The 24,293-nt window shown below is 49.5% G+C and overlaps 1 protein-coding gene across 2 annotated transcripts in view; it reads left to right on the top strand.

The window, feature by feature from the left end:
• Positions 1 to 24,293, top strand: part of LOC126949096 (DNA replication licensing factor MCM2) — a 75,291-nt gene that overhangs the window by 11,297 nt on the left and 39,701 nt on the right. The window contains exons 8-16 of one of the 2 annotated variants that reach the window (XM_050781595.1): positions 9 to 200; positions 6,681 to 6,774; positions 7,692 to 7,942; positions 8,103 to 8,229; positions 8,792 to 8,904; positions 9,843 to 10,094; positions 11,747 to 11,929; positions 12,121 to 12,276; positions 12,698 to 13,462. In XM_050781595.1, coding sequence (XP_050637552.1) covers positions 9 to 200; positions 6,681 to 6,774; positions 7,692 to 7,942; positions 8,103 to 8,229; positions 8,792 to 8,904; positions 9,843 to 10,094; positions 11,747 to 11,929; positions 12,121 to 12,276; positions 12,698 to 12,808 — 1,479 coding nt within the window. In that variant the 3' untranslated portion in view covers positions 12,809 to 13,462. Of the gene's footprint in view, positions 1 to 8; positions 201 to 6,680; positions 6,775 to 7,691; positions 7,943 to 8,102; positions 8,230 to 8,791; positions 8,905 to 9,842; positions 10,095 to 11,746; positions 11,930 to 12,120; positions 12,277 to 12,697; positions 13,463 to 20,378; positions 20,487 to 24,293 lie in introns of those variants that run through there. The other variant, XM_050781594.1, reaches the window with a different exon arrangement.

The raw sequence follows: 24,293 nt of genomic DNA, 5'->3' as shown, positions 1-24,293 counted from the left end.
TTCCCCAGGAACTGACTGGCATCTATCACAACAACTATGATGGCTCCCTCAACACTGCCAATGGCTTCCCCGTCTTTGCCACTGTCATCCTGGCCAACCACGTGGCCAAGAAGGACAACAAGGTCGCTGTAGGGGAACTGACTGATGAAGATGTGAAGATGATCACTAGCCTCTCCAAGGATCAGCAGATCGGGGAGAAGGCAGGTGGAAGGCAGGGGCTGCCAGGATGCTGTGAGGGGACATGGAGGTTTGCTGGGGGTGTGGCAGGCATCTAGGGCTCACTGCTCAAACCTTGCCTTATTCCCCTGGAGCTCAGTTAAGCTTGTCTGGAAGGGAGGCCCTGTGCTCCGGGGAAGAGGTAAACTCGCATTGGGGATGGGTGAACCTGGTTCTGGTTCTACCACGGGCCAGCGAGGTAGTGGGATAACTTGGATGACCTCTCTGAGCCTGTGTGGTGGGGAGGAGTCCCCTGCTGAGGATAGGGTTGCGACGAGAAGAGCTCTTCCTTTAGCAGATCATTTCGAGCTGTGGTTTGAAATGGGAACAGAGGCAGGCAATAGGATAATTTGTGTCATGAGGGATTCCTAGGGATCCAGTTGTGGCCAATGGGAGTTTTTTCAGAAAAACAACCCAGAATGGTGGTGGTGTTGTGTTTTGTTTTGTTTTTAAATAGAGATGGGAGTCTCACTATGTTGCCCAGGCTGGTCTCAAACTCCTGGCTTGTCTCACACTCCTGGCTCAAGATCCTCCCACCTTGGCCTCCCAAAGTGCTGGGCTTACAGGTGTGAGCCCTTGTGCCCAGGCAGTTGGGCAGTTGGTTTTTAATGTAGACATTCTTACTGAAGGATGAGGAGATGGGGGTTTATGTTGCAGAAATATGGATTACTTAAACAGAACATCAAATTTTTGTTGATAAAAGTCCTTTGCTGTTTCTCCCACAGTACCTCTATCCTGCCTCAGAGCACTGCATGTTCTCAAGCTCACTGCTCTCCCCTTTCTCTTCCTTCCTTCCTTTTTTTTTTTTTTTTTTTTTTTTTTTTTTTTTGAGATGGAGTCTCTGTGTCGCCCAGGCTGGAGTGCAGTGGCGCAATCTCAGCTCACTGCACTCCTGGGTTCAAGTAATTCTCTTGCCTCAGCCTCCCGAGTAGCAGGGATTACAGGCACGCATCACCACACCTGACTAATTTTTGTATTTTTAGTAGAGACAGCATTTCATCATGTTGGCCAGGCTGGGCTCGAACTCCTGACCTCAGGTGATCCACTTGCCTCAGCCTCCCAAAGTGCTGGAATTACAGGCACGAGCCACCACGCCCGGCCTTCAAGTCAACTTGAAGTTCAGTTTTTAATGCAGAGCAGTTTAGTTTGCCCTTTAGCCTCCACTCTTCTGCTGCCCTCTGGCAACATAAAATTCAGATCCCATTTGGCTTCTTCAGCGAACTGGATGATTTCCTTCTGATGTATGTTAACCCCCCAGGGACAGGAGCCATCGCTGGCTTAATCACCTCTGTCCCCAGAGCCTGGCTGCAGGAGGCCCTGAGTAACTCTGAAGGAATGGATGGTGGGGTAAGGAGAGCTGCATCCAGGCTGCAGGCCAGCTGATAGGTTGTTTTGGTTGTTTCTCTCCATCCACCTTCCCCTGAAGCCTGTGGAGCCCCCTTTCTTGGTTTCTTTGTGGCATGGCTATGGTTGTCCCTTCCTTTTCCTCCTCACCCATCACATTTACCCATGTCTGCCTGCCCCTTAATATTCCTACACATGCATGGTTTGTTCTGTTCCTTTCTTTACTCCTTGAGGCATGTTCTGCAAGTGGGCAGGGTAGTTTTATGTCTCGGTTCCTTTCGTCAAGTGTATTGCATGTCTTTGCATCTACTGTGAGAAGCTGCTGCAGGCTAGATGCAAACCCAGTAGGGGCAAAGCATCCAGCATTTGGTGGGCTTATACGTTACTGTCATTGTTCAGGAAAGCTCCAGAAATGCATCCCTGGCATGGGTTGGTATTGGTGCCATTCCTTCCCAGCTCTTGGCCATCTAACCTAGTCTGTAAAAATTTGGGGTTCCCATAGGAGAGGTGGGTGTTTCTCAGCCTCAGGAGGCCAGGAGCTTCAGTTCAGCCAATATACATTCATTCCTGGAAGACCTGCTAGGGCCAAGTTCTGGGGATACAGTGGTGAGTAAGTCAGATATGACACTTGTCCTCAGAGCTCATCTTTTACTAGGGTTCCCAATAATAGGAAATAGACAAGATCTTTTCACGTAGGTTTACATGCGATCAAGACAGTCACACAGGCAAAGAAAGCCAGGACCTCCTAGCCTTCTACCCTCACCACCTGCAGAGGCTCATGAGTGCTACCACGGTGGACACCTTTGCAGAATTTCATCCAGATGTTTGAGCCAATTTCTTCAGGCTTGGGTGGACTTGGCCCTGCTGGGGTCTTGCAGTCCCTAAGCAGCTGGGCCACCTGTGTCCCACATGCTTGTCTGTGTCTGTGCCTACCACGCCAAAGGAGCTGCATGCTTCAGGAACACCCTTCTGGCACCTTCTCTTTGCCGTGATCTTCAGCCACTAATCTCCCACTCTGTTGACTGAAGAGGTGAGAGACCCATAGGTGAGCGTGTGGTGGGCATGGCATGCCTGGGCACTAATATGGCATCTGCCAGGGCCATCCCCATGTGCCTGTGGAGCCCCAGGTTCCAGAACGACTTGTTCCCCAAATGGAGGCAGCCCTGCCCCACTCCCGTGTCTTGATGCCTGCTATTTGTATCTACATTGAGCACCTTCCTCCCTTACTTGTCCCCAGCTGACTTCTGTCTTCTACAGACTCCACCTCCAGCAGGAAGCCCTGCAGACTTCTGCAACTGACTTTTCGTATTTGTTTTTATTTTGAGTTAGTTATCCTTGAGGGATCAGGAGACTTCACATAGAAATCCGGGTGCTTTTTGAAAATCCAAGATCTGTGGGTGCTGGCTCTGTGTTCCTCTCTGGTAGTGCTGATGGAGCTGAGGCATAACTGCCCTTGCGGGCGGGACCTGTGTCCCCAGGTTTACTCTGTCTCCTACTCTGTCAGTTTCACAGCCCTGCCTGCCTTCTGTGGGCCCTGGACACTGATTGGGTAAAGTATTAAAGAGATCAGGGTCATGCCCAACACTTAGATTTTAAAGAACTAACAGAAGCAGCATGCAGTCTGAAGCCAGATTTTTTAGGTTTGAATTTTGGCCTAATCCTTAGGATGGTCAGATGAGTCACCCTTATCTATAGAAATGAGAGGATGAGAGTAAACACTCATAGAGATGTTATAAAGATTGAATAAATCAGTGCATATAAAGTACTTGGCTGTTGGCGAGTGCTCAGTATCTGGCTGTTATTGCACATGGCTACAAGAGTTGAACTATTTGTACAAAAACTGGATGGAAGAGCCTGTGACAGGCGTGCAGAAAGCATAAGCAGCCAGTAAGTAGGAAAAAAATAGCTTGGAGCCTGGTGCTTTAGGTATTTTACATAACGTTATCTCAGACTCATGGTACCCATGCAGGTGGGTGCTCTCTCTCTATTTGCTGGGTGGCACTCACAGTACCCACTCAGTTGGGCACTCTATCCCTGTTTGCTGGGTGTGGAGACTGAGGAGTGCTAGGAAGCAGCACAGCTAGAGCCATGAGGAGCATGAGCTTTGGCTTCAGATGCATCTGGGGTCAAGTCTTGCCTCTCTTCTAGGAGAAAATGTTTTGACCTAAGCCTTGGTTTCCTCTGTAGGACGGAGAGAAACAGGGTTATTACGAGAATTACATGAGGTAATTCATGGAAAGCACTGTTATTCCCTGGCAGGTCTGGGATTTGATTCTGCCCCACTTTCTAGCCATTAAATTAGCCTGTTACTCTCTCCTGGAGTAACTGGGTCAGCAGTGGAAGGCACAGCAGGCAGTGTAGGCATTCGCACATTTGCGCTCCTTGCCCTCCAGTCCCACGGGGAAGTCCCCCTGGATGCAGTGGTTGCTTTACAGGAGGGGAATTGAGTTGGGCAATCTGCCCTGCATAGCAAGCAGGAAGCGTTTGGCCCTGGAGGGAGACATTACCTCATCCTGCAAGGTTGCTCGCTACAAAAACTACACAGGGAAATGAGCTGGGTTAAGAGGAGTCAAGGACTGGCAGTCTTGGCACATCCAGCACGAGGTGTTTTGGGGTGTGAGACGTCCGTGGAGGTTTGCCCAGCATCCGCAGCACAAAGTAAGGGTTTCATAAGGGAGTCATTATACTTACTGAAGACTTAGTATCTGCTTGGCCTTGTCTAGGTAATTTCTAGATAGCAGTGGTCCTATGAGGTAGGTTTCATCTGTGCCCGTTTTACTGATGAATAAACTAAGGCACAAGAGGTTAGATAAGTTGGCCACAGTCACATAGCAAGTGGCAGAGTCAGCAGCCTGGCTTGAGTCCATGCTCCCAGTGACTGTATTGTGCCAATAGTTGGTGAGTTTATTTGGTTATTGTGAGTTCCATGGGCACTCTGTGGCATAAGGCCTGGCCCACATTTTAAAACTGTACAGAAAATTTCAAACAGGTATGTGGAATGGTGTAATGAACTTCGACTATTTGTCTTAGTCCATTTTCTGCTGCTACAACAGAATACCATAGACTGGGTAATTTATAATGAAGAGAAATTTATTGGCTTATGGTTCTAGAGGCTGGGAAGTCCAAAATTGAGGGCTGGCATCTGGCGAGGGCCTTCTTGCTGTGTCATCCCATGGCAAAAAGGTGAGAGTTAAAGAGACAGTGAGAGCCCAAAGGGGGCCAGACTCATCCTTAAGGACCTACTCCCTGGATAGCAGTGCTTTTATTTTCCATTCATGAGAGCAGATCCCTCATGGCCTGATCACCCCTTAAAGGTCCCACCTTTTAATACTGGTAAATGGGGGATTAAGATGCCAACACATGCTTTCTGGGGGGTACATTCAAACCGTAGCACGCTACCCAGCTTCCACAGCTGTCATAGTCACAGCCAATCTTGTTTTCTTAATGCACCACCCATTCACCCTTAGTATATTTCAAGGCAAATTCCAGGCATGCTGTTTTTTTCTGTAACTACATCAGTAAGTATATGAAAAAGAAAAAGCTCTTTTTGAATAAAGCTAACCACACTACCATTATCTCACTTTAAGAGATAATTAACAATTCCTTAATATTCAGTATTCTGTTGGTGTTCACATTTTCCTGATTGTCTTACCCCTTCCCCCTGTTTTTTGCAGCTTCTTGGAGTCATTATCCAAATAAGGTTCATAAATTGTGATTGGTTGATGTCTCTTAAGTCTCATAATCGTTAGATCTTTTCTCCATCTCTTTTTTTCCTTGTAATTTTTTTGTGAAAGAAACTGGGTCATTTGTCCTGTTGAGCCTTGCAGTCGAGATGTTACTAATTATGTCCCCATTAGACACATGCCTCTGTCACCTGTGTTTTCTGTAATTTGGCAGTCAGGCACTGAAGCCTAGTCAGATAAATGCCTGCTTATTTTCTTTTACTTACTAGTTTTAAAAATAATGAATTGGTTCCCAGGTGACCTGGGTATCATAACAGATGAATAGGCCCACCGGGTGTTGAGGTTTCCACGCTGCAGGTGTCATCCCTACGATGCTCAAGTGTCCCTTTTTTGCCAGCGTGAACCTATTCATGTTGGCCCCTGAGTTCTGTTGACATGACCTTAGTTGTCTTTGAGTGCTTTTTTGCTTTCTGGTAGAAGATAACGCAGGCTGCTTTTGTACATTTCCTGCCCCAGACCTGGAATCGGACATTTCTCCAAGAAGCCCTGTGGGAATTGTTACTTTCTTTCAGAGGGAGATACCTCTAAAGCTGCATGAATTTGGTGGTGCAGGCAGGACGCAGGATGGGGGTCTCCCCTCCACCTTCAGGGCTGGTTTTCCTGCCTTAGTGCCCTCTCCCCAGGGGAGGGCCGGTGCTTTCTGAGCTCCTTTGTCCTGTAAAGAGGGAAGGATGTGGGTGTGGCCAGTGCAGGGGGGTATGAAGGATGAAAGTCATCAAAACACGGCTGTGCTGCAGGTAGAGTTGGAAGCAGTCTCCTACAAGCAAGAAATGTCTTTGATGTCTCTGATTCTATCTTTAAAATTCATGAAGATTTTGCTGTCTCCCTGTCTCTTTCTTTCTCTCTCACACACACACTGAAATAGAGAGAAATGTTCCAGTGACTCACCAGTTAGAATTACTTACTGGTGGAGACATCTCCCAGATGTGCCACATTGAATGCATTGATGAGGCAGGCACTTGCATGAACTGTTGCATTTGTACCCACCCTTCTGTGAGTTGGGTGTTGCCATCTCTCTTTCCAACATGAGGAAACTGAGGCTTGGGGTAGGCCAGTGCCATGACAGACCTGGTTCTCGTCTCATTTCTTCTCTTGGTCTGTGATCTTGGGAAAGGCCTTTCTGAAATATGTCAAGATTAGGGGTTCACATTAAGGTTCTTCTAATCTCCAAAGTTCTGTGATTCTTGGGAAGAGCAAACTAATGAAAAGCTTTAGAGTCGGGCACGGCTTGATACCAGGGCCTGATGCAGTTGCAGCAGTTGTGGAAGTGGGTATCTTTGAGCTGGAGATGTCCTGGTTCCCTGATGCCAGAGCGTGTGGGTGACCTACTCTGTGAGTATCTGTTCCCATTCCTGTCATTCTCCCTCCCTTTCTCAGATCTTTGCCAGCATTGCTCCTTCCATCTATGGTCATGAAGACATCAAGAGAGGCCTGGCTCTGGCCCTGTTTGGAGGGGAGCCCAAAAACCCAGGTGAGCACCCGCCTTTCCTCTGCAGAGGTGTTAGCAGCTTTCTCTTTGAGGTGCCAGCATTCGAAGAATGAATGACACGGTGTTTTTAAAGCCTGGGTGCTGGGGAGAAAGAAGGCATTAAAAGATGGTCTGGGTGGGTGTGACTTGTTCTTCAAGGGAGAGGGTGGCCCTGAGTTGGGCATTCTGGATGTCGGGCTGTTGGTCAGGGAGCCAGTGTCTGCCTGCTTTTGTGATTTAAGCAAATGAGTCTTTGCTTCTCTTCTATTTAAAAAATACTTTGTCTTTTAAAAAACTGTTTTAAGTACAAAAATACTATTGACACATGGGTATGTATATTTATATTACACTTTTATAGAACACTAAAAGTCACAGGTGAGGCTGATCTCCCCATGACCTCCCCTTCTCATCCTAGTCCCCTCCCTTTGTGGCCATTTACAATTACACAGCAAACACAGGGTTTCATGACTACACGCATTTATGTGTACAACCACAGCATCCCCTGTGTGTGCCCAGTGCTGTGCCTGTGCGAAGCGCACCCCGCCAAGCTCTCCCGCTCAATGCCACACTGCGGCATCTTTTCTTTTTAGTGCATACAGAGCAAGTGCATTCTTTTAAATGACTGTATCGTGTCACCGGATAATGCAGTTTATTTAGCTCTCCCTTTGGAGAACACCTAGATTGTTTCTGGTATTTCACATTCGCCAAGGACATCTCATGCATCCCTCCTCTGCACCCATGTGTGTGTCCCTGGGAGTGCCCAGAGTGGGACTGCATGGCGTAGGGTATTGTATCCCTTTCGAGAGAGACTGTGCCTTACCATTCATAACAAGTAGGCTGAGGAATTGGTGGAGGATGCAACTGTGCCCTCCTCTCACTTCCCACTCTCCTCCTCCCCCGCTTCCACTCGTCCCCTCCAGGTGGCAAACACAAGGTACGTGGCGATATCAACGTGCTCTTGTGTGGAGACCCTGGCACAGCAAAGTCGCAGTTTCTCAAGTATATTGAGAAAGTGTCCAGCCGAGCCATCTTCACCACCGGCCAGGGGGCGTCAGCTGTGGGCCTCACGGCGTATGTCCAGCGGCACCCTGTCAGCAGGGAGTGGACCTTGGAGGCTGGGGCCCTGGTTCTGGCTGACCGAGGAGTGTGTCTCATTGATGAATTTGACAAGGTGGGTCCCTGGGTCATGGAGGCTGATGGGACTCGGGGTGTGTATGTGGGATTGGGCCTTAGCAAGGGGAATGGTGTTAATGGGATGCATTGGGACCTCATTGGAGACTTAGTGGTAGGAGCACGAACCATGCTAAGGGCCGGCCATTTTAATCTTGCAGATGAACGACCAGGACAGAACCAGCATCCATGAGGCCATGGAGCAACAGAGCATCTCCATCTCGAAGGCTGGCATCGTCACCTCCCTGCAGGCTCGCTGCACCGTCATTGCTGCCGCCAACCCCATAGGTGCAGCAGGCACCCTGACTGCTGGGGCTGGGGTGGGACACAGGGAGGTCCCACCTGCTTGAATCGGGAGCCCACTGGGTCCCCAGGAGCTGATCTGAGGAAGTCACTGGACAGCAGAGGGTTCCCCTCTTCTGCATATCCTGCCAGAGTGGGGAACAGTGAAAGTGGGACCTGGGACACCTGGGTTTCCTGTCGAGTCATGTTCCTGGATCCACCTTGGATGTTCTCAGAAGGCATGGGAGGAGAGCCCAGTGCCCCACTGGCCGGGATGGAGTTGGCTGTTGGTCTCAGCAGCGAATGCTTGAAGAACCCAGGCTCTGTCACCCACTGTGTTCTTGGTTTTTCCTTCCGGGGAAGCAGTTGTGCTTTCTGTCTAAACTAGGCTATTTTGGGCATTGCTTGGGGTAAGCTCTTTGCTGTCTCAGACAGCAGGTGCTAAGTACCCACCCATGTCTTCCTCTTCCACTGTCCTTACCCCCTTCTGCCATCAAAGCGGCCTGGGGTCTCTGAGACGGGAGGATAGGGGAATCCACCCTGATAGAGATGCTCCCCTGTGTTTTAGGAGGGCGCTACGACCCCTCGCTGACCTTCTCCGAGAACGTGGACCTCACAGAGCCCATCATCTCACGCTTCGACATCCTGTGTGTGGTGAGGGACACCGTGGACCCAGTCCAGGTACAGCTCGCATGTGCCCGGTTTCCATGCACTGTGGTTTGGGGACCTCAGGTGAGGCTTGGTGTCATACGGTGTGCCCAGCGCAGGGGACGGGCGCTGCAGGGGCCGTAACCTGTTTTCCAGGCCTGTTCCCTCAGTCTCTTCTCATGTCCAGAAGTCACCCTGATTTCTCTTTCCTTCACAGCACTCCCAACCCCCACCCGGAATAACCCACAATCCACCAAATCCTGTTGTCCCAACTTCTGAACCTGCCCACCTCCCTCGCTTCTGCCTCTGACCTGAGGCACTACCATCATCTGAATTGGCCTCCTGGCACCCACGTAGACTGTCTTCCAGCTGAAGGCATAAATCAGATCAGCCCCATCCTTAACAACTGCTCGAGGCTTTCTGCTGTCACCAGAATAGAATCCATGGTCCTCCCCTCCAGCCCGCACCCACCCTCTCTGCAGCTACCTCCTCCTCGCTCCCTTCTCTCACCTGCACCTGCCCCTCTGTCTCTCAAAAGGGCCAAGCCTTGGGGGCTCTCTTATGCTCCTTGCTCCTGGCACATGCGCTCCCACACTGTCACGTGACTTGCATCTCAGCATTGTCATCTCAGTTCTCTGTCCATCAGGGATGAGCTTTGCAGGGCACCTTTAGCTAGAGGCATCTCCTTGGTCCCTTGATCCCATCACTCTATTTTTCTTCTGAGCATACTTTCCATAATCAATTTTTAAGACTATTTGTTTCCCCTTGTGGAGGTGGGCCCTGTGGGGACTCTGTCCCATTGTCTGGTTTGCCCCCCACACCCAGAACTGCCCTGCACATGGTCAGTGTAGTCAGTCTTGTTGAAAGAGCGTCACCCTTGTAGGGCACACATGCAGCTCTTCTCCAGCCACTGACCTCCCCAAGGTCGCGCACACCCACAGTCAGACCCACCCTCTCATGGCTTGTCTTAGGATGAGATGCTGGCCCGCTTCGTGGTGGGCAGCCACGTCAGACACCACCCCAGCAACAAGGAGGATGAGGGGCTGGCCAACGGCAGCGCCACCGAGCCCGCCATGCCCAATACATATGGTGTGGAGCCCTTGCCCCAGGAGGTCCTAAAGAAGTACATCATCTATGCCAAGGAGAGGGTCCACCCAAAGCTCAACCAGATGGACCAGGACAAGGTGGCCAAGATGTACAGTGACCTGAGGAAAGAATCTATGGTGAGAGCCCAGGAAGAGCCGGGAGGTGCGGTGCAGAGAAGGAAGTGCAGTGTGAGCCTTCTGACTGATGCAGCAGGGGCGGCAGCCGGTCAGTCCAAAAGGTGCCAGAGCAGGGAGGCATTAAAAAAAAATGAAGGTGCCAGGCATGGTGGTTCACGCCTGTAAATCCCAGCACTTTGGGAGGCCGAGGTGGGAGGATCATGTCAGGAGTTCGAGACCAGCCTGACCAACATGGTGAAACCCAAAGAGGCAGGAGAATCACTTGAACCTGGGAGGCAGAGGTGAGCTGAGATCGCACCTCCGCACTCCAGCCTGGGTGACAGAGTGAGACCCCATCTCAAAAACAAAAAACGAAGGTTGGGTACAGTGATTCATGCCTCTAATCCCAGCACTTTGGGAGGCCAAGGCAGGAAGATTGCTTGAGGTGAGTTCAAGACCAGGCTTGGCAACATAGTGAGGCCCTTTCTCTACAAAAAATGTTTTAAGGCCAGGCGCGGTGGCTCAAGCCTGTAATCCCAGCACTTTGGGAGGCCGAGACGGGCGGATCACGAGGTCGGGAGATCGAGACCATCCTGGCTAACATGGTGAAACCCCATCTCTACTAAAAAAAATACAAAAAACTAGCCGGGCGAGGTGGCGGGCGCCTGTAGTCCCAGCTACTGGGGAGGCTGAGGCAGGAGAATGGCGGGAACCCGGGAGGTGGAGCTTGCAGTGAGCTGAGATCCAGCCACTGCACTCCAGCCTGGGCGGCAGAGCGAGACTCCGTCTCAAAAAAAAAAAAAAAAAAAAAATAGCTGGGCCTGGTGGTTTGTGCCTGTAGTCCCAGCTACTCAGGAGGCTTAAGGAAGAAGGATCTACTTGAGCCCAGGAGTTCAAGCTGCAGTGAGCTATGATGGCACCACTGCACTCTAGCCTTGGTGACAGAGTGAGACCCTGTTTCAAATAAAAATAAAAACAAAAAATGATAGGTATTAATATATACCTTAACCATTTTGTTTTAGATGAAATTTAAATGTGCATTCATTTGTCTCGGTATAGGGCTGGGGCCTTAATTGTTGACGTGCTTATTAAGTTCCATATTGACTTTGTGTAAATGTCAAGCAAATGAACAAAAGTTCTTTGGCTCATTCATAGTGGAGCGGAAACTTAAAGGCAGCTTGCAAGCCATGGGAATGCCGAGTTCTTGTAGATTGCTGCCTCAGCCACACCCAATCAACACAGCAGCTTTTTAAATTTCTGCCTTTTAACTTTACCAAGTTTTTTCATATCATTCAATTTAGTTTTCCTACAAACAACTACTTTTTTTTGCACTTACATTGCACAGGATTATTCGATATTTAGTGTGTGACAATAACCAATACAGCTTTCCACAAATATAACAGCCTCTGAGATGTATAGAAGTCAGCTGGCGGGAACAGAACTGTGCAGGTGTGATGGTGACAGGCGGTAAGCATGCAGCGTCCACCGGCATCCTCCAGTTTCGAGGAGGGATAGGAAGTGTGCATTCACTGGGCAGCGCAGTCAAGCATTCTGCATTTCTGCTGTGGCACTGTCAGATGGGTCTTCTTGGCTCTGGGTGCTAAGAGCGCCGATGTTTTATTTTCCTTGCCTCTCTTTCCTGCCCGTAAAAGACCTGACGTGCTTCTCTCCAGGCGACAGGCAGCATCCCCATTACGGTGCGGCACATCGAGTCCATGATCCGCATGGCGGAGGCCCACGCGCGCATCCATCTCCGGGACTATGTGATCGAAGACGATGTCAACATGGCCATCCGCGTGATGCTGGAGAGCTTCATAGACACTCAGAAGTTCAGCGTCATGCGCAGCATGCGTAAGGTAGGTGTGTTCCGAGGTAGGGGCCTGACGGGCAAGAGAAGGAGGCCGGCCACACGTGGGTATCCGAGGCTCTGGCCTGGACGTGCACCCAGCAGCGGCAGCCTGTCTGACCTGGGTGCTAGCACATCAGGTAAAGGGAGTGTGGCAGGCATAGTGGGAGCGGGTGTTTGACTGAGGCTTTTTTCCTGCAGACTTTTGCCCGCTACCTTTCATTCCGGCGTGACAACAATGAGCTGTTGCTCTTCATACTGAAGCAGTTAGTGGCAGAGCAGGTGACATATCAGCGCAACCGCTTTGGGGCCCAGCAGGACACTATTGAGGTTCCTGAGAAGGACTTGGTGGATAAGGTATGGGCCTAGAAGGGAAGTGTGAGGGTCGGAGTTTGCTGCCTTGGGAGCTGCCAGTCCCCTGAAGGGGCTCCGTCATACTGGGTCGTGAAGTGGGTGGGCCGTTTATTGAATGCTTACAGTCTGTTGAGTCCAGTTCTGTGCCTGTAGTCTGACAGCAGGGGAGTGAGGTGAGTCTTGTTACTGCCTTCCTGTTGTACAGAGGTGGAGACAGATACAGGGCAGCCAAATAACTTGTCTCAGTTTACACGCGCAGCTTGCACAGCAGAGATTTGAAGCCCCTTAATCGGCCTCTCCACTCCTGGATATTTTCCTCCCGTAAATAGAGGTGATGGTGTCTGAAAGTGCATTGTATATGGGTGCTCTGGAAACAGCCTGTTCTCACAACACTGATGGTTCATTGGACACTTCCTCCTTGCAGGCTCGTCAGATCAACATCCACAACCTCTCTGCATTTTATGACAGTGAGCTCTTCAGGATGAACAAGTTTAGCCACGACCTGAAAAGGAAGATGATCCTGCAGCAGTTCTGAGGTCCTGCGCCATCCACAAAGATTTGGTTTGAGGCAGTCAGACTGAGTGATCAGTGCCCTCTGTGCTTTATGGGCACAAAACCAGAGCACTCGATGAACTTGGGGTGCTAGGGTCAGGGCTTGTAGCAGGATGTCTGGCTGCACCTGGCATGACTATTCGTTTCTCCAAGCCTGCTTTGTGCTTCTCACCTTCTGGGTGGGATTCCTTGCCAGTGTTTCTTACTTGGTTGCTGAACATCTTGCCACCTCCGAGTGCTTTGTCTCCACTCAGTACCTTGGATCATAGGTGTGAGTTCAGGATGCCTGCGCGTGGTTTAGGTGTTAGCCTCCTTACGTGGATGTCAGGAGAGCTGCTGCCCTCTTGGTGTGAGTTTCGTATTCAGGCTGCTTCTGCAACCTTTGGCCAGAGAGCTGGTTGAAGATGTTTGTAATCTTTTCAGTCTCCTGCAGGTTTCTGTGTCCCTCTGGTGGAAGAGGGCACAACAGTGCCAGCGCAGCAGCCTGGGCTCCTAAGTCGCAGGGATGGGATGTGAGTCATGTGGATTATCCACTCATTACCAGCTGCCATTGCTGCCTGTTTCCCCACTCTCTTATTCGTGCATTAAGTTTGGTTTCTGTAGTTTTAATTTTTAATAAAGTTGAATAAAATATAAACGCTGGTATTTGTTGGCTTCCATTCTGCTTTAATAAGTAACCTGGACTTCCTCTGAAGGCCCTTTCCACCTTCTCCCTTTAGAGTTCTGTAGGAGATAGGTTGGGTTAAAAAAGCTGTTTTGTTTGTGGATGTAGAGAAAGCAAAAATGATATGGATGTCCCCATGGAACTTGGTTTGCTGTTACTGCCTCTGTGATATCTAAGTGGAATTCATGGAAATCTTAGTTAGACATATGTATAGAAGGACTAGAGGTGGTGTAGCCCACCTCCCAATGGGGCAGTACCATCCACCACCTCACCCAGAGATGCTGATGGGCTGCCAGAGGGATTGCAGTTCCCAGATGGGATTCTGACATCTGTCTTGTCCAAGTTTTCCCTTCTTGAACTTTTTTTTTTTTGAGGTAAGTTCTCAATCACCCAGGCTAGAGTGCAATGGTGCAGTCATAGCTTACTGCAGCATCGACCTCCCGGGCTCAAGCAATCGCCCCGGGTAGCCTGGACTACAGGCATGCACCACTACACCTGGCTAATTTTTTTAAGTTTTTGGTGGCAATGAGCTCTCACTATGTTGCCCAGGCTGGTCTTGAACTGGGCTCAAGCGATACTCCCACCTTGGTCTACCAAAGTGCTGGGATTACAGGCCTGCGCCACCATGTTGAGCCTGGAGTGACTTTTTAAAGGAAAAGGTGCCGGCCACAGGAAAACGGGCTGAAGTATAGGGCGGGGCAAGGATTGTGGCCAGAGTCTGGGTCACACAGGACTTGTGCTCTAAGGAGGTTCTAGTCCGGCACAGCAGGCAGCCAGCAAGAGGGTGTTCAGGACAGCAGCGGTCCAGCAGTCTTGGAGAGCTGGCTGGCTACCAAATCATACTGAGAGGAGAAAGGGCGAAAGAGTGGAGACTTGGGTGATGGTGGAGATGGGGGAAAGTGGACATAGGTGTATTTTGCAGGTAGATTAGACAAGATTTAGTGATGAGTAAGATGTAGGGGTGGAGCAAAAAGGAAAAACCCTGGATGACCAGGTATGTGGCTGGGGAAATAGGTTGAAGTTTAGTAGGGAAAGCCGGGAGCTTTGTTTCAAACATGTTGGCTAGACAGGCCTTTTAGGTCTCCAAGTAGAAATGTGAAGTCTGCAGGCAGGTTGAGTCTGGACCACTGAGCAGAGGTGTGGGCATAAGGGGCAGTCATCATAGCTGCCACAGAGGCAGGCCACTGAGGAGAGGTGTGGGCATGAGGTGCAGTCATTGCAAAAATTAGTTGGGCATGGTGGTGTGTGCCTGTAATCCCAGCTACTCGGGAGGCTGGGCAGGAGAATTGCTTGAACCCAGGAGGCAGAGGGTGCAGTGAGCCGAGATTGTGCCACTGCACTCCAGTCTGGGCAACAGAGCAAGACTCCATCTCAAAAAAAAAAAAATCTGGAAGGCGACGTGACACCCATCATTTGAAACAGCAAAGGAGACAGGAGGAAAATGTGGCAGAAAAACCAGGGGAGAAGGGTGTTTGTGGAAGCCAGAAGAAGAAGAAATTTCCAGAAGATTGAGGTCAGTTGGCCAATGTAGCTGAAAGATCAGGTGAAATGACAAACCTGCCTACTACCATGTTTCATTGAATGTAAGATGCCATTGAAGATAACAATCACCATTTTATGTGCTTCTGAAGAAAAAATGTAAACATTTATAATGATGTCATCAACCTTCAGACATCCTTATTTATTTATTTAGAGACTGAGTCTTGCTCTGTCGCGCAGGCTTTCTCTGTCACCCAGGAGTGCAGTGGTACAATCTCAGCTCACCGCAACCTCCACCTCCCAGGTTCAAGCAATTCTCTTGCCTCAGCCCCCTGAGTAGCTTGGATTACAGGTGTGCGCCACCATGCCCAGCTAATTTTTTTTTTTTTTTGTATTTTTAGTAGAGACAGGGTTTCACTATGTTGGCCAGGCTGGTCTCAAACTCCTGACCTCAAGTGATCCACCCACCTCAGCCTCCCAGAGTGCTGGGATTACAGGTGTGAGCCACCGTGCCCAGCCAGACATCCTAGTTTAGATGTGCACCTTTGAAATACAAGCTTTGTGGTAATGTGGGAGTTGCTGTGGCCTCGTCCAGCAGTTTCAATCCCTTGGTGACAGTGGAAGCCAGGTTGGAGTGCAGGTAGAATAAACGGGAGGTGAGGAGGTAGAAATTGCACATGGAGAAAACACATGAGAAGTTTGGCTCCGAGGAGCGTGTGAAATGGACAGCCAACAAGGTATACAGGACCACAGTGAGGCTTTTCCATTGGTGTTTACTCTAGGACTGGAAAATTAGATTTTTTTTTATTCTTGCGATAGAATTTATTAATGGATTAATTTGAAAGATAATTATGAATGAAAAAACAAGATGCTGAAGGATGTGATACATATATGTAAACATTTATAATATACCGATATTACATAATGTGTGTGTGTATATATGTGTGTGTGTGTTTGTATGTTAAAGATAATATATGCCAGCGAGGTGGCTTATGCCTACAATCCTAGCACTTTGGGGGGCCAATGTGGATGGATCGCTTGAGCCCAGCCTGGGAAACATAGTGAGACCCCATCTCCACAAAAAATACAACAGTTAGCTGGGCGTGGTGGCAAAAACCTGTAATCCCAGCTGCTCTGGGAGCTGAAGCAGGAGGATCAGTTGAGCCTGGGAGATAGAGGCTGCAGTGAGCTATGATGGTGCCCCTGCACTCCAGCCTTGGTGACAGATCAAGACCCTGTCTCAGACAAACAAAAAAACCCAAGATAAAATGTGAGCTTGGGTAATCTTGTGTTTTTTTACAGGTTGATTGAGATATAGTTTACATACCACATAATTTAAAATGTACAACTTGGCCGGGTGTGGCAGCGCACACCTGTAATCCCAGCTACTCAGGAGGCTGGGGCAGGAGAATCGCTTGAACCCGGGAGGAGGAGGTTGTAGTGAGCCAAGGTCACGCCACTGCACTCCAGCCTGGGCAACAGAGCAAGACTCCATCTCAAAAATAAATAAATAAATAAATAATTTTAAAAATGTACAACTCAATGGTTTTAGCACATTTGCAGTTGTGCAAATTATCACACTTTTACGTTTTCATCACTCCCCTCCTTCCCAAAAAAACCCATACCCATTAGCAGTTACTCTTCTTCCTCCCCCACCAGCCCTAGGCAACCACTAATCTGCTTTCTATTGCTAAAGATTTACCTATTCTGGACATTTCATAAAAATTGAATCATATAATATGTAGTCTTTTGTGATGGGCTTCTTTCACTTAGAATAATGTTTTCGGCCGGGGGCGGTGGCTCAAGCCTGTAATCCCAGCACTTTGGGAGGCCGAGACGGGCGGATCACGAGGTCAGGAGATCGAGACCATCCTGGCTAACATGGTGAAACCCCGTCTCTACTAAAAAAAATACAAAAAACTAGCCGGGCGAGGCGGCGGGCGCCTGTAGTCCCAGCTACTCGGGAGGCTGAGGCAGGAGAATGGCGTGAACCCGGGAGGCGGAGCTTGCAGTGAGCTAAGATCCGGCCACTGCACTCCAGCCTGGGCGACAGAGTGAGACTCCATCTCAAAAAAAAAAAAAAAAAAAAAAGAATGTCTTCAAGGTTCATCCATGTCGTAGCATGTGTCAGTACTTTATTTCTTTGTATTGCTGACCAACATTCCATTGTATGGGTATGCTACATTTTATTTATGCATTCATCAGTTGATGAGAATTTGGGTTGTTTCCACCTCTTCATTATTATGACTAATGCTGCTATGAACATTCCCATAAGGTATTTGACTAGACATATGTTTTCTATGCTCTTATTTGTGTATTAGGAGTGGAATTATGAGATCATAGAGGTAACTCTTTTGAGAAACTGCCTATGTCCAAAGCAGCTGCACTGTTTTACATTCCCATCAGCAGTGCACGAGGAGGGTTCTTTCTCTACATCCTATATAACAAGTGGTCTCTCTTTTTTATTCTAGCCACCCACCTTAGTGGGATGCGAAGTGGTTTCCTTTTTTTTGAGACAGAGTCTTGCTTTGTCACCCAGGCTGGAGTGCAGTGGTGAGATCTCAGCTCACTGCAACCTCCGCCCCCTGGGTTCAAGTGATTCTCGTGCCTCAGCCTCCTGAATAGCTGGGATTACAGGCATGAGCCACCACACCTGGCTAATTTTGTATTTTTAGTAGAGATGGGGTTTCTCCATGTTGGTCAGGCTGGTCTCGAACTCCCGACCTCAGGTGATCTGCCCCCCCCTTGGCCTCCCAAAGTGCTGGGATTACAGGGCATGAACCACCGTACCCAGCCTGAGAAGTAGTTTCTTATTGTGGTTTTGATTTGCATTTATCTGATGGTTAATGAGATTGAGCACGTTTTCTTGTGCTTATTACATTTGGAGGAATGTATATTCAGATCTTTGCCCATTTTTAAAAATTGGGTTGTCTTTATTATTGACTTGTAAAAATTCTTTGTATATTCTAGATACATGATTTCCAAATGTATCTTCCCATTCTGTGAATTGCCTTCACTTAATTTTTTTTTTCTTTTTTTGAGACAGGGTCTCACTCTGTCACCGAGGCTGAAGTGCAGTGGCACAATCATAGCTCACTGCAGCCTTGAACCCCTGTGCTCAAGCCATCTTCCCACCTCAGCCTCCTATGTAACTAGGACTACAGGTGTGTGCCACCATGCCTGGCTAATTTTAAAATTTTTCATAGAGATGGCCTCTTGCTTTGTTGCCCAGGTTGGTCTTAAACTCCTGGGCTCAAGTGATCCTCCCACCTCAGCCTCCCAAGTAGGTAGGATTACAGACATGAACCACCACACCCGGCTAATTTATTTATTTAGAGATGGGGATCTCACCAAGTTGCCAAAGCTGGTCTCAAACCCCTAGCCTCAAGTGATCCATCCTCCTGCCTCAGTCTCCCCCAGGTAGCAGGGATTCCAGGCGCATGCCACCATCCCCGGCAGCTTTAGAGTTTTCTTCATTTAGATCTACATATCTGGTTTGGTTTATTCCTGGTTTTTAATAATTGTTGCTGTGATTGCAATCTTTTCTCCTACTACATTTTCTAAGTAGTTATTGAGGATACACAGCAAAGCTATTGATTTCTGTATGTTATCTTGTATCCAGCAATCTTGCTGAACTCATTGGTTTTCAATTATTTTGCCAACTGATGATCTTGCATTTCCTAGATAAACCTGCAAATAATGAGTTTTACCAAGTTTTCCCCCAATACGTTCATCCCATTTCTTCTATCAGGCCTTGTTGCAGTGTCCCTTATAGAACATTCAATCATTGTGGTGGTAGTGAGGATTCTTTGGTTCCATTCACTTAAAAGAGAAAGTTACTAATGTTTCATCATTAAGTATGGTTTCACCATTAAGTACGATAATAAGGGTTTCTGGGAGATACCTTTAATGGAATTGAGGATGTTTCCTTCCATTTCTTGTTTGCTTCTAAGGTCTTTGTTTCTTTTAACAGAAAAACAAAACAAAAAACCAAAGGGATGCTCCTTTCATCCTCAGAGGAGGAAAGAAGAAGAGGGAAGCTGGGTGGACACACCCTGGATTTCTCTTTTCCAAGGCCAGCCGACAGCCACTTTTCTAGTACCCCTAACACCCATCAAATAAAAGGTGCTATATTTTGCTCATGTTCTTTCTTTTGCCTGGAACCCATTTCTTCCCTATGCTTCTCCACCCCCAACTCCTATTTTTCCTAAGTATTAATATTTAGCCTGGAAGAGTCCCATGAGATCATCTCCAATGTCTGATGCTATCCCCCTGCATAGGGGGGTGAGGATATACTTTGAAAAAGCATATTCAATATAATGATTTGTTATTTTAAAGAAATGTTTTCCTAATATGCTATATATAAAGTAACATTCCACAAAATTATGGTTGCTGTATATTTAAGCTGCAGTAATTCTAAAAGGGTAGTCAGGGCTTTTCTCTCCCTTAAAGAGGCTGAGCTTCTTTCTCACTCAGGAACTCTATCAGTGGGCTTTCCCCTCTGCCTTGTACGTTCTCTCCCAAACCCAATCTCCTGCCTAATACCCACTCATCCTTCCAGATGCCAGCCAGCTTACCTTAAATGCTGTTTCTTCAAGAAGGCAAGCATAAGGTTCCCCTCTGTGCTGTCTCCCAGCCTCTTACACTCCTTAACAGACTACCAATTGCAATCATAGGAGCATTTTGTTTTGTGTATCCATTTTGTTTTTCAGTCTGTTTTCTCTACTAGCCGAAACTATGAGGACAAGGGATGTGCCTGTTTTATTTACCACTACAGTGCTTGGCACATTAAGGATCTTCAGTTGCCAAAATGGAGCACATGTTAGAGAAGTCAGCACTGCTCTCATAATCTAAAATCCCCCAGTTAGCAAATGGGGCAAGTGGGGCCCAGAGGTGAGAAGAGATTTCCTCAAGGTCTCGAAACCAGTCTGAACCTGAGCCGGACTGCCTGGCTCTAAACTCCAGTTCTTTGCTCTCAGGTTCGCCTTCAGGGCTCGCCCAATCTAAGTACCCTGAGAAGTCTTTCCTTACCCCATGCCTCTGTCCACCCTCAGTCATTTCCCCGCGTCGTCCTCGTCCCATCAGTCCCATCTGCCGCAGTTGCCCACTCTGCTTCCCAGGGAACGGGTGACGGCTCGGGGAGACAGAAGCACCCGGGCGCGAGGTGCGAGGCCCGGGTCTGCGGGCGGCCGGGCCAAGCCCCCTAGCCTCCGCGGTGCTGATTGGACGGCCTGGCGTCGGGGGGACGGGCGGAGGGGCGGCCACCCGCGCGTCCGCTTATTCTCCGCGGGGGCGCGCCCGCGGCACGCGGCCGGGCGGGGCCGGGCCTGAGTGACGGCCACGTGAACCAATGGGACGGGCGCGCGCCGCCGCCGCCGCCCGCGCGGCCCCTGACGCGGGCCCGGGCGCCGCGCCGCTGCGGCTGCGGGCGGCGACGGCTGCACCATGGGCCGGCTACTGCGGGCCGCCAGGCTGCCGCCGCTGCTGCCGCTGCTGCTGCTGCTGCTGCTGGCTGGGGGTGAGTGCGCTCCGGGCCCGGGCCCGGGCGCGGGCGGGCGGGCGGCGGCGCGGGCGCGGTGCTGGACAGCTCCCCGGGCCGCCAACAAAGGGACCAGCGTGCGGCGAGGCCGGGAGCGAGCGTGTCCCGGCCGGGCCGCGGCGCCGCCCCGACACGCGCGCACGCGGAGTGGGTGCGTGGGGGGCCGCGGCGGGCGCCTGGCGTGCGGGGCGACCCCTTGACCGAGGCGCGGCGGTGAAGCTGGGACACAGCACGGTGGTCCCCACGCCGTGGCTCGCAGGGGCAGGTGCGCAGGCTACTGCCTCGCAGGCCGGGGGGGCGCGCACGTGTGGGTGTGCATGTGTGTGCGTGTGCATGTGTGTGTGCGAGTGTGTATTGTATGCCTGCGCACTCGGGGGAGGGGGCGTGTGTGACAGCTACGCGGGGAGGAGGCTGCATTGTGAAGGTCCCAGGGGCTGCCGGCGGAGTGTGGGGCGGTTCGCTGAGGCGCGGGTGGCTGTTTACGCGTGGCGTTGCCGGGAGGGAGTGTGTGAGTGTGTCACGGTGAATGGATATTCTCCACTGTTCTGGGCGACTCGATTAGGAGCTGACAAAAACGGGCGTACAGCCACGGAAGGCCCGTGACAGCACACGGCGGGAGGCTCCCACGCAGCTCACACACGAGGGAGGTGTGAGACTCGGATGTGTGGTTTCCATTCAGCAGCGACGCCGGGCGGCGGGCCGTGTGGGTGCGTGGCGGGCTGGGGGTGTGGCACAGGTGTGAAAGGGATCTGTCTGCCTGAGAGAGAAAGAGACGGGCCTCCTGATGGCTTCCAGCGCAGACGGGGATTTAGTGGAGGGGGTGTGTAGGAAGGTGGGCATGGGGTGTGACAGCCCATGAGGCAGGCGGCCACTATGGAAATGGCGGGGAGAAGGGCTGTCTGCAAAGGTGGGTCAAATAAGGTCATAGCTGAGCAGCTCCTGCACACAGTGGCGCAGCAGAGGGAGTGTGTTACGGTGTATGTTAAGGTGTGACTGGTGCTGCTGGAGGAGTACCCGGATGAGCAAGTGTGCATGTGTGCCTGTACACACTCCGGATGAGCAAGTGTGCATGTGTGCCTGTACACACTCAGCCAGCTGTGAGTAACTTCACTTCTAATGCACACATCAGAATAGCGCTTTAGTATGATGTGTGTATGTGCATGTAGGAGTGTGCACAGGACATTTCCCACACAGCCGGCCCATGAAGACACAGGCACTTTATGTCCAGATGTGTGTGAGTGAAAGAGAAACTACTGAAGGGTCTCTATGGGAAGGGAGGAACAGTCTTTGCTTGAGATGGGCCATGACCCTGGGGCTCCGAGTGGCAGAATTCCAGGGTAAATGGCTGGGAGAGGAAAGCAGTCCCTCACACATTCCTGTGCATTTCATGGGAAGGCTCAGTTCAGGGAGGGTACACTTTCTCCACGGTCAGTCTAGGGATGAAGAAAGGCCCTAGGTGGTGTGCACAGAAAAACATGTCCATCAGTGTTGGCTCAGACACACACAAACCCACCCGTTCCTTCACGCCTTAAATCGTCTTTGGAAGAAGGCGATATTCAACAAACAAACATCAATCGATTGATCTGCTACTTCTTTGTGTGACAGTTGTAAACCAGAACTGGCGAGCAACATCCGTAAGGACCCAGGCCCAGCTGTAACTGCCCATGTGCTTATGTGACCAGCAGTGAGGACTGTGGGCAGCCTGCCTCCCTGCTTCTCTCTCCCATGCATGCTCTTCATGACGCACTTCTTAGCCCATGCTTGGAGGCCATGTGTGTGTGTCTAGCAGTGTGTCTCTTTCTTACACACCTTTGTGTGGAAGCTCTTCGGAGACCTGTCAGCGTTGTTTCTCTGGTGCTTACGGAGTGGAGGTAGCGTAACTGTGCTCGGCAGTTCCTGTTGTCACTGACACTCAAGGGTAAGGGGCTGTGTGACAGATGCTGCATGGCCCCTCCCATGTTGGTGTCTGCCAAGAGCTTAGGGAGACTGGACTTCAAAGCCCCTGCTTAGGGGAAAGATGGGGTGTAGCTAATGGTGAAAATCAGAAAGGAGGTTTGCACCAGGAGCAGATTGCAGGGACTGATTTGGAAAGGTACAATAAAACATGAGGATGGCTGGGGTCTTGTTTTTTTCACCTCTCCAAATGTCAGCCTGCTTCCTTTCCCTCTTTCTGTGTTTGTTTGGGTCGGATTTTCAGTTCTTTGAGGCTGATCCCCTAATCCTTTTCATGTGCCATCTTTTTCTCTCTCCTCTGTTGGGTGTGATGATGTAACAGAAAATTATAGGTGCTGAGGGAAAAAGGAAATCAATCACACGCAGAGTGTAATTCTGAAATTTTAAGTCAGGTGGGGTCTCAATTAAGGTAGATTAATTATTAAGTGCAAAACTAATTATACACAGAATGGCTAGGTCTCAGCTACTATTTTGGTGTCATCTTATGGTGGGCAAATTTGAAAAGAAGTAACCTCTTGTAATTACTTAAATAATTACCCATTGCCAAGGCCTTTGAAAATATCAAGGTCTATATAAAGACAAAACAGTTATTAGAGGGAAAAATAACTTTAAGAAAATGAAACTTTTTACTGGAAAAGGAATGAAAAACCAGAAAATACCAGATTCCTTTTTCTTCAGTAGGGTTTTCAAAATCTTTGCCAATTCCTATCAGACCATTGGTAAGGGAAGACAAAGAAGGAAAGGGAGAGATGTTAGAGAAAGGTTGTGGTTCCTGGCTTGACAGCTGAGAGAGCCTAGAGAGGTGGGGGCTCACTGGAGCCATGGAAATGACAGGGAAGAGGCCTGGCAAACACACCAGACCACAGTCCTGTGCACAGAGAGCTGGACTGACTAGAAAGTTTTATCCCCTAGAGTGGGGAAGGAAACAGGCTCCTCTGGGCACACTGACCTGGAGAGGGCAGAGCAGTCTTCTTGAGTTCCAAGCCACTCCGAGGAGCCAGGGTAGGGTGTAGACGGCAGCAGCCTCCCCCTGCCATGCCACAGCCTCTCCCTGCCATGTCACAGTTCAGCTCTGAGAGAGAGTGCCAAGGTTTGAGAGACAACCCGTGTTTAATCCTTCAGTGTTTGTAGAGAGTGAATTTCAAAATTCTTAGGGAGAATCAGTTTACCCTTTTCTAACAAGGCTGAAGTAATATCTTTCCCAGCATACCTGCTGGAGGTTGGAGCATGCAGATAAAGATCTCCAGTTCATGGCCCTCTCAAAGGCAGGCTGCCCGGGTGCCCTGGGAACCTATACAGTGCGTATTATTTAATTGTTATAAACGTTTTCCATCAGTTGGCTTTTTTCTTCCTGGAATGCATAAATGAGTTTTTCCAGATCTGTTTCTTGTATTTTGGCTCCCTGCCAGCCCTGGGGATACTGCTTTTGCAAAGCAGTCTGTTGCATCGGCTGACATCCCCTAAATAACTTAGGATTTCACTTCCCAAGAGTTGGTAATTTTCCTGAGGGCAAAGCCTGTCTCTTGTTCATCTGTCTCTTGTTGCACCCCCAGGAAGGGCCTAACACACTGTTTGGCACAGAATAGGAGCTCAGGAGTGACTATATTTTTCTTTGTAATCGACAGTCTAATAGAAATTTTACCTCTAATAAGAGCACAGCCCACCTGAAACCAAAGTTCAATTGTAATTGGTATCACATCTGATTGGCAGTATTACATGATTCTGATTCACTTTTCAAAAATTAGAAAATAACTATTAAATAAGTACAGTTTATAGATGAAAAATTTCCAAACACAGGAGCCACATGGAAATGTAAATAAAGAGATTCTTGCT

The sequence above is a fragment of the Macaca thibetana genome, chromosome 2 (assembly GCF_024542745.1).
Source record: "Macaca thibetana thibetana isolate TM-01 chromosome 2, ASM2454274v1, whole genome shotgun sequence".
Classification (NCBI taxonomy): domain Eukaryota; kingdom Metazoa; phylum Chordata; class Mammalia; order Primates; family Cercopithecidae; genus Macaca; species Macaca thibetana.
The sequence above is the reverse complement of the archived record's forward strand: the minus strand, read 5'-3'. Positions and strand labels throughout refer to the sequence as shown.